This window comes from Bactrocera latifrons, unplaced genomic scaffold (genome assembly GCF_001853355.1).
Source record: "Bactrocera latifrons isolate USDA-ARS-PBARC rearing strain unplaced genomic scaffold, ASM185335v1 scaffold_182, whole genome shotgun sequence".
Lineage (NCBI taxonomy): Eukaryota > Metazoa > Arthropoda > Insecta > Diptera > Tephritidae > Bactrocera > Bactrocera latifrons.
In genome coordinates this window covers 537,542-546,988 of record NW_017535319.1, presented here as the reverse complement: position 1 = coordinate 546,988, position 9,447 = coordinate 537,542, and the positions used below count along the sequence as shown (strand labels likewise).

Here is a 9,447-nt window from a genome sequence, read left to right as displayed (position 1 = left end):
TGTCAGCAGACATGCAGATGTACATATTAGTGCAGGTGTTTGGGTTATCGCTAATGTGACTGTTGCTGTTGTTTTCGTTGTTGTTGATTTCAACATAGTTATTGCTGTTGTATTTTTAGGTGTTTGTTGTTATTTTGGTATAATCATCGAACTTTGTCAATGTGTTTGTCTATTTTTGTTCATATTGTTGTTGTTGGAAAATTCGTTATTGTTGCTGTTGTATAGTTTTTATTATTGTATTGTTATTTTTGCGATAATCATCGTCATTAATGCAGTTGTTGCAAGATTTGTTGTTGTTGTCGTTGTTGTTCAGTTCTTATTGTTTTTGTAATAATGATCGTCATTGCTTTTGTGGTTGTCGTTTTTTCTTTTTTGTTGTTGTTAATTTTTTATATAACAGTAGTTGTTTTTTGCGTTTCAGCAGAGAATCGCAGCTATTAATTCAGTCCATTAAATTCACAGATTTCTCAGAGAATTCATGTGGTACCCAAACATTGAGCTTCTTTTTGTAGCCAGGCTCTATTAAATAGCTCAAAGCCGTTTGATGATGAATGTTAAGTTCATCAGCAATGTCATGGCTGCTTATTTGACGGTTCTGGTCACTCGTTTCCACAATTTCATCGAATTCTTCAGCGATATATCGACCAAAGCGAGGTACATCTTTCTCATCGAAATTTCCAGAACAGAAGCGACCATTGTTGTGTTCCACGAACGGATACAGCGTCGTCTCTATAAACTTCAAAAAGTTTAAAATAAAATAATATTTAATTTTTCAACCACCCTAATGGTAATTCAAAAATGTGTGCGACGTTACCCAGCTGCCCACATTGTTTGAACGTTCCAGGTTGATGGAAAATATTCAGCTTCTACACAGCTCCAAAAAAAATAATACATTTTTTATCAAAAAATAAAATTTAGACTACCCTAATGCCATACAGTTTTTTTCTAAAACATTAATAAAAAAAATTTAAAAAATAACATTTACTAAGCAAGTATTTAAAATTATATTAAATATAATTATTGAGATTTTTCTACCACCCTAATTGCAAATTAAATATCCGTCCATTACTGCGCACGATGTTTGGATACTCATTATCGTTGCAAAATATTCGGCTTTAACTCAACTGGAACTAAATAATCAATTTTTATAAAAAAAACAAAATTTATACCGACCTAATACAATACATTTTTCTCCCAAAAACGTTAATAATGAAATTAAAAAACGTAAAAAACTTAAGACAATATATAAAAAATTTTCAAGTGTACTAAAATTAAATTATTGAAAATTTTCAACCACCCTAATTGTATATTAAATATCCGAAAAACACTTCCTATGATGTTTGGAATACTCGCTTCAAAATCTTCAGCTTCAACACTGGTGGAAAAATATATTCAATGTTTATTTTTATTTTTTACCACCCTAATGCTGTAAATGTTGTTGTAAGAAAACATTAATAATAAAACTAATGAAAAACGAAGATTAAAAAACAAACATTTAAATTCAAATATATGTAGTTATTGAAATTGTTCAACCACCCTAATGGTAAAATAAATATCCGTTCTATGCTTCCACGGGATTTGAGATAATCAATATAATTGGAAAGTCTTCATTTTCAGCACAGCCAAAAAATATATTCAATTTTTAATTTTTTTTGTATTAGGGTGGTGCAACAACATTTTCTCCAAAAACATTCAAAATAAAATTAATAAAAAAAGAGCATATAAAAACAATCAATTTAAATTAAATATACATACGTAGTTATTGAAATTGTACAACCACCCTAATGGTTAATAAAACATCCATTCAAAGCTTCCACGATGCTTGGATCACTCAGTATCGCCTCAAAATCTTCAGCTACAACACAGCTGGAACAACGCACTAAATATATTTTTTTTTTTTTTGCACCACCCTAATGCCATAAAAAATTTCTGCACCCAATAGCGTTAATTAWTAAATTAAAAATAAAATAAAATACCTCAAAATAATTTAAAAATATCTGTAATGAAATTATGGAACATTTTCAACCACCCTAGTAGTAAATAAAATATCCGTCGAACGCTTCTCACATGCATACACCACCCAGGACAGGGAGGGCTAACGAATGAGTCATTGAAAGCTTTTGCGCTTTGATGCTTTCATTGTTGACAACCAGCAAAAACCAAAACAAAAAAAATATTAAGAAAACGGGCAAAAATTGGAAATAAATCGCTTGAAATAAAAATCATTTGAATGCCTCCGAATGGAATTCGCGGTAATGTTGCATTGCATTGAACGGGCATTTGGCGGTCATCAATGCCAACGACTGCCGCCGCCGCCGTCATCGCTGCCTACCCGCAGCGTGTGGTCGTTTGTGAAAAGGACATTTTAGTATTGTTATAAAATTTTTACGTTGCGATTTTCGACTGCCATTAAAGCGCAAAGCAAAAATAAACAGAAAGGAAATGAAAAACAAAAGCAGGGAATAAATCGCACAACGCTTGGCGAATATGATTGCGTTTCATTGAAATTTAATAAAAATCTGCTACTCGCCCGCGTGTGCAGTTGTGCTCTGTTGCAGCAACCAGTCAGCGTAGTGTAGCGGTGTTTTTGGTGCTGCTGCCATTGTTCGGAACATTCATAAATACTATAAACGCGCATATATTTGATTGGCATCGATGTGATGACGTGCGCGCTCAAATTTTCCGCATAAAGTATTTTCATTTTCATGCACACATACATACATACATCTGCATAAAATCATATACTTTCATATAAAGTTCTCCAAAGTGAAGAGAAAAACTTCGTGTAAATCAAGTTCATTCTACAGACTTTAAACAGCATAAAAATAACGTTTCATTATTTCGCGGAATTTCCGCTAGAGAGAAAGAGAGAGAGAAAGAGTTAGAGAAAATTGGTTAATAAAGAATCGACTAAGGTGAGAGAGTGAGAAAGTAGAAGAGATCGTGAAAAAATTTAAGAAGAGAAAGTGAGGTCCACAACACAAAAATTCACTCACTTTTCAATACAATCCAAATTTCATTGACCGAGCAGCTGAGCAACTAAGCTTAATGGTTCAGAAATAACAAATAGGCACATTACAATGAATTAGGTCTGAACGATTTGTCCTCCACGAGGATGCGAATTGTTTCTCAACAAAAAACTTTGATACTCTCACATGATTCGATGAGGAAGAGAGAAATAGGTCGACTAATTAGAATATATTTAACTAACTGTCAGACTATATTTACGAAAGACCTCCTCCCATCTAGTGAAGCACCTTCCGGCAGCTAAGTAGAACGTGAAGATAAGGAGATCAAAAACCTTCAAAGCCGATTACCAACATTCCCGAAGTAATTATATGAATTCTGCAGAGTCAACAGTTCTTGGTCAGATAAAAATGCAGTTCCATTTCGGTTACGTAAAACCGACGGTAAAGGAAATTGCATCGACCGAACTATTTAAAGGTAGTAGTGAGTAGGCTGACGTACTGAACATGATCCGACGAAGGCAGTTGTGAACTTCAGTGAACAAATGAAGTAAATAAAACCATCATCTGAAGAGTATTTTCGTCTCAAACGTGGAACAGACAAGAAGGAAGTGGAAACCTAATATTCTTCCATACAGCTTCTGTAAGTGGCATCAGGTAAGATTAGCAGCATAACGAAAACAGAGCAATGGCCTGTTAAAAACCCCACAACTGGGGAGAAGCTAGCCTTACTGATGGCAAAGAGATCATTAGATCCCCTGCGGAATAGTGGTAAAACACAAAAGGATACGAGAGCACCAACCTGCTCCATTTCTGGTAACAGTGGTTTTAGGGTGCCTCTCCTTGCTAGCTGACCAGCCTTATCACAAAGACGCTCGATGCTTTGATAGCAAGATTAGGCACTCCGCACTGTAAACGAGTTCGAGGCTTGTATCGCTGCTCCGCTATCTGAGTGAATGGTCGTTTTTGAAGAAGGCTGCAATCCGAAGTAGCAGATCTATTGCTACCTTAATGGCTGCAACTTCGGCTTGGAAGGCACTGCAATAGTCAGAAGGTCTGAAGCTGGAGTTGATAGAGAGCTACTAACAGTAAACCTATTCACCAACCTACCCGCAGCCATACCCTCTCTGACGATGGCTACTGCCACTATGTGCAAGATGGCTTAAGGGCAATAGTTCGAGTGCACCACTCATGCTCTTAAACGCTCTTAAGAATCTTTGCGAGTGTGGTATTTTCTACAGCTTTCCACCACATAAAGACTCTATAGAACATAATAGGCTCGAATGTGGTGTCGTAGAACCAGAGGACCACTTTCGGTGTGAGACCGCACCTTTTACCAATAGCTCCTCTACAGCGGTATAACGCCATCGATGCCTTTTTTCTCTCTCTCTTCGATATTCGGCTTAAACGAAAGCTTACTATCTAAACCGAGTGAACCAGCTAGTGAATAGAACCATCTCAGTTTTATTCGAGTTAATGGCGAGACCTCTTCCGACTGGCCAAGTTGTTGTAATGCTGAGATACCCCTGTGTCAACCCATGCATGATACTCAGGAACTTTCCTTTGACCATAAGTGCTACATCGTCTACATAGGCAATCACCCGGCAGTCTACAGTTCTCCACCTCACAACTCGATCATCAATTAAACTAAAAACTATTTAGATTCTTTTATTATTTTAGAAAATATTTCTAGATGTAGTAGCCTTTATTCCGAGAAAGCTCGGCTTGCTCCAACTAACAAATTTATCAAAATTCGTGTTTTTCTTCATGTTTAAGTTGAATTTTTAAGTACAAGTTTCTCTTAAAATTAACCACTTATTTACTCACCCAATGACTTCCCGAAGTAGAAGTAAAAGTTCGCGCAATACGAACTTTAAGCTTCCCGCTCAAAGGCATATCGACTAATGTCCTTTTATGTCCACTAAAGCGTATACAAATCCAAACTTTTTCAACTACTTCAAAGCCGTTTGCAATTTTCGCAACCTTCCCACTTATGTCGAAATACACAAAAGTAATTAAAGTTGAAATAAAATGAAAAATAAATTTTCCATGGCTTCGCAGGTTGAAATTTGTATTTTCCTTTCTGATATAATTTGACTTAAATAATCATACTACGCGCAACCCCGAAAGATGTGTGAGGTTATGTGACTTTAGAAATGTTGAAAACTCATTTCATGGCTTGATGATAATGGCAATTGCATACCTAAAAAAAATTATATCAGCACACCGTTAATGAGCAGCAATACCTGTACAATAAAACGGTTAAAAAGAAGCTTCAATAGATATTCGTCTAATTGTTACCCAGAATAAGTAACCGCCTATAAAGAGCTTTGTTGAGCGACTTGAACTTGCCCTAAACGCATTTTCACTTAACCACACTATACCAAACAGAAATTCATACAAAAATGGCGCTACATCGATAGCCATTGGTGTAAGGACTTCTTTTGTTCTCATAATTATTTGAGCCAATCAATTTCAAGCTGAAACCTTATTAAAGTTTTCGGCTGTTTTTGTATTTCTTTGGAATTTCGCCGAAAGAAAAGTCATTACGAATTTCTTAACCCTTTGATGTTTTAAATGACCGCCATATTAGTGCGCCCCATTCACTTAGTACGTGAACCTTTATGCCGCCATTGTATTAAGTGATTTGTAAATCACCACTTGGGGTCGATTTTTTTGGGCCCAACATGAAAACAAAGCAGCGTAAGCATTGCTTATCAAGTGGTGATTGAATCACCAGATCGAAGTACCAAACATAACAATAAATATTCATAGATTTTGCTTATCAAGAGGCAATTAAACCAACGGATCACAGTATTGCCCTAACTGACCTTGGTTGAAGGCTAAAGCTAAGCCCAAGCTTCCTTATCCCTCCAACGGAGTAGCGGTCTTCCTCCTCCTAAAGAATTTTCAAAGCTACTGAAGATGTTAAGCTCTAAAATACTTTGAAGTGTAAGCAATGATCAAAATAAGAATTCTTTATGTAATATTACATTTTTCAAAAAGCACTAAGAGCTTTTCAAAATGGTGAAATGATTGCCACAAAATCAGTTTTGAAATAAAATAAATTTCTAAAATAAAAAAAAATTATGTTTATAACTCAAATGTACGTCTGAAAAGGTTTTCAAATACAGTTATACTTATTTAAAATTCTGAAAAGCTCTGCCAATACAGATATATTTATTTAAGATTCAAATACAGTTCTTAAATGTGCTAAATTAAGATAATAGGTAATATATGTCGGGAGAAGATTTCAGTAACGATTTTTATCGTAATTAAAGATGTATTTCTTATTCATTAAATAATCTTGATAATCTAATTCGTCATCAAAATTGAGCTTTTGTTCCCCCTTGTCCGATTTGCTGTCCTCAAAAAGGTAATTCATATCCTTGTTTAAGTCGTAGAGTATGTTCTTTTCCACGCCAGCAGCAATTTCCTCTTCTTTTTCCTCTTCCATAGTTTGTTCTTTTTCCTCTTCCACTTTTTCTTTTTCTTCCTCCTGAGCTTCTTCAGCAAATATTTTATTTAAGAAAGCATCCAATTTTTTACCATATTCCTCCTCCGCGTCACTGTTTTCATCCGTTTTTTCAATAAGATTCTTAGCATAATCGCTATAATCGTCTACGAACAAGCTGGCAATAAATTTTTCCAAATCTTTTTCCTTTTCTTCGCTATCGCCATCTGCAGATTTTGATACAATTGTGCTGGAAATTACATTTACCAATCCTTTGTCCTTACTTGAGCCGTCATTAACTGCAGAGTCTTCTAGAATCAAACTTGAAATCAGTTTATCCAACTCTTCGTCATTTTTTGAGCTATCGCTTTCATTAGAATCTACTCCAAACATGCTGGAAATTAGATTTTCCAATTCTTTTTCCATCTTCTCATTATCGTTAACTGCAGAGTCTTCTACATTCATATTTGAAATCAGCTTATCCAAATCCTTCTCCTCCTCTGAAGTATTTGAATCTGTGGAGTCTTCTCCCCACATACTTGAAATAAGCTTATCTATTTCCTTTTCAGGCAAACTATCAGTTTGTACGTCACCAAGCTTGGGCACCAGATTCATACTAATGCGTATAACACCATTTTTAGCCTTGTTTTGTGGTACTAAAGCTGCAGCGACACCTTCCAGATACTTCTCGAGCTCGCCAACAGTTTGCTGTACACTTTTTACATCGTCCGCAACTTGAGTTATCTGTTTTTCCTGCGTCGATAATTGACTCTCGAGCGGTTGGAAATCGGTAGGCTCCTCCACCTTCGGTAATACACGGTTAACAACTTCGTACGGATACGGTTGCGGCGCCAATCGCTCGACTTTTTCGTACTGCGCTGGCATTTCGTCTCGGAATTGCCAAGCGGGTAATTTGCTTCGGTAGATTCTATTCGAATATGCTTGGGCAGCGCCGTAATCTTCATAGGGTGGCAATAAATGGCGTGCTGAAAAACAAAGCATGTGCTTTACAGTGCTTTCAATTATTAAATATATGTATGTATGTACTTACATGGTGGTGCCATGCTTAACGAAACGCGTACGATTTTCGAGGTGTCTCCATAGCGCTTAGGATTGTATTTTGGTATAGCTGCTCCTGGGTAGAATTCATTTGTGTTTTGTGTAGGATAAAGTGGAAAATTGTAATTGTCTATATAGCGAGCATTAATCGCTGTTATACCCAGCAAACACGTCAGTGCGACACAGAACATCGCAAGTACTTTTTGTGCTTGAATATTAGAAAAAACACTTATTTAATTTTCACTCTTTAAAAAATGTAAAAATTACTAACTTTTATTTTTGAATTCAATTACTTTAAAGCTAAGTTCCACTAACGAACCTTCTATTCAAAATTGTCTCACAAAACAAACTGTTGAGACAGAAGTCTAGCAGCTAACAAGTCAAGTCGCTTCGGCACAATCAATATTAAGGTTAGCTCAGTTCAGCTAGCTGATAAGTAATTGAAAATATTGAATTCCAAGCGATACATAGTATATATTGATAAAAACTAAAAAGGTTTTATTGAGTAAAACAAAGCTGATTTTTTTATTTTATTTTTTATTTTTTTTTTTTCAGATCAGCAAAAGTGCTTCGCGCTTTCGGTGCCTGTTTGTGGCTTAAAATTTTATTGCAAACAAGAAAAAACGCTGTCTATGGCTATACAGAAACTATAATACCCCTTAGAAATCAATTGAATTAAATAAATCGTTCAGTCTTTATAACAGCTATGTATGACAGATATTGGTGATTTCGGTAAATAAAACAACTTCTTTGAGAGAAAAGTAGCTGTGCATAATTTGAGATCGATATCTCGAAAACCTGTCTCTTATACACATCTAGATGTGTATAAGAGACAGATGTATGACAGATATTGGTGATTTCGGTAAATAAAACAACTTCTTTGAGAGAAAAGTAGCTGTGCATAATTTGAGATCGATATCTCGAAAACTGAGGAACTATTATCTTTATATATAAAAATTTATATATAAAAATATTTATAGTTAACATATTTTTTTTCTTTTTACTCTTTTATTGGAATCGCCGCATACTGAGAAATAAACAGAATGTTTCTGCGAAAAAATTTGGAAATCTGTAAATGAGTTCTGAGAAAACGCGTGACTCTGTCGCGTATTTTGGTTGAGCTACTAAAGATATTTCGACGTAAATATGGATTTCAATATTTTTCAATCGCTTATCGCAAACTGAATTGGGCCACCCGTGAAGGGACTTGACTTATAAGCAGCTAGACGCTAAGCTCAAACAGTTTGCTTGCTGAGACAATTTTGAATAGAAAGTTCGTGAGTAGACACGACACAGTATCCTTAAAGTAATTGAGTTCCAAAGCAAAAATTGGTAAACGTTTGTTTTTGGGATTTTTATATTTTTTAAAGAGCGAAAATTAAATAAGTGTTTTTTTGTAATTTTCAGGCACAAAAAGTACTTGCGATGTTCTGTATAGTCGCACTAATATGTTTGCTGGATATAACAGCAATTAAAGCTCGCTCCATAGACAATTACAATTTTCCTACACATCCTGCACAAAGCACAAATGAATTCTACTCAGAAGCAGTTATATCAGATTACAATCCCAAATTACCCGCTTGGCAATTCCGAGACGAAAGGCCAGCGCTGTACGAGAAAGTCGAGCGATTGGCGCCGCAACCGTGCCCGTACGAAGTTGTTAACCGTGTATTACCGAAGCTGGAGGAGCCTACCGATTTTCAACCGCTCGAGAGTCAATTATCGGCGCAGGAAAAACAAATAACCCACGTTCCGGACGATGTAAAAAATGTACAGCGAACTGTTACCGAGCTCGAGAAGTATCTGAAAAGTGCCACTGCAGCTTTAGTACCACAAAACAAGGCTAAAAATGGAGCTATACGTATTAGTAAGAAGATGCCAAAGCATGATGAAGTGCATGGAGAAGATTCTAAAGAAACCGATAGCGGAGAGATGGAAGTGGAGTTGGATGTTCTGATGTCCAGCTCA

General features: G+C 35.8%; 2 protein-coding genes across 3 annotated transcripts in view; one reads left to right on the top strand and one right to left on the bottom strand.

Annotated features, from left to right (window-relative positions):
* Positions 1-6,100: 6,100 nt before the first annotated feature.
* Positions 6,101-7,890, bottom strand: LOC108967282 (101 kDa malaria antigen-like). Of its 2 annotated transcripts, none has more exons than XM_018930590.1 (3): positions 7,799-7,890; positions 7,472-7,687; positions 6,101-7,406 (listed from the first exon to the last, which is right to left on the bottom strand). In XM_018930590.1, exons 2-3 carry the CDS (start codon positions 7,668-7,670, stop codon positions 6,220-6,222), a joined length of 1,386 nt encoding a protein of 461 aa, XP_018786135.1. In that variant the 5' UTR covers positions 7,671-7,687; positions 7,799-7,890; the 3' UTR covers positions 6,101-6,219. The 2 variants fall into 2 exon arrangements, with proteins under 2 accessions (XP_018786135.1, XP_018786133.1); XM_018930588.1 differs by having other exon boundaries at positions 7,751-7,854.
* A 429-nt stretch (positions 7,891-8,319) lies between these two features.
* The window catches only part of LOC108967273, a 1,561-nt gene continuing 433 nt past the window's right edge, over positions 8,320-9,447 (top strand). The window contains exons 1-3 of the mRNA XM_018930576.1: positions 8,320-8,341; positions 8,522-8,811; positions 8,887-9,442. Coding sequence (XP_018786121.1) covers positions 8,905-9,442 — 538 coding nt within the window. The 5' untranslated portion in view covers positions 8,320-8,341; positions 8,522-8,811; positions 8,887-8,904. The remainder of the gene's footprint in view (positions 8,342-8,521; positions 8,812-8,886; positions 9,443-9,447) is intronic.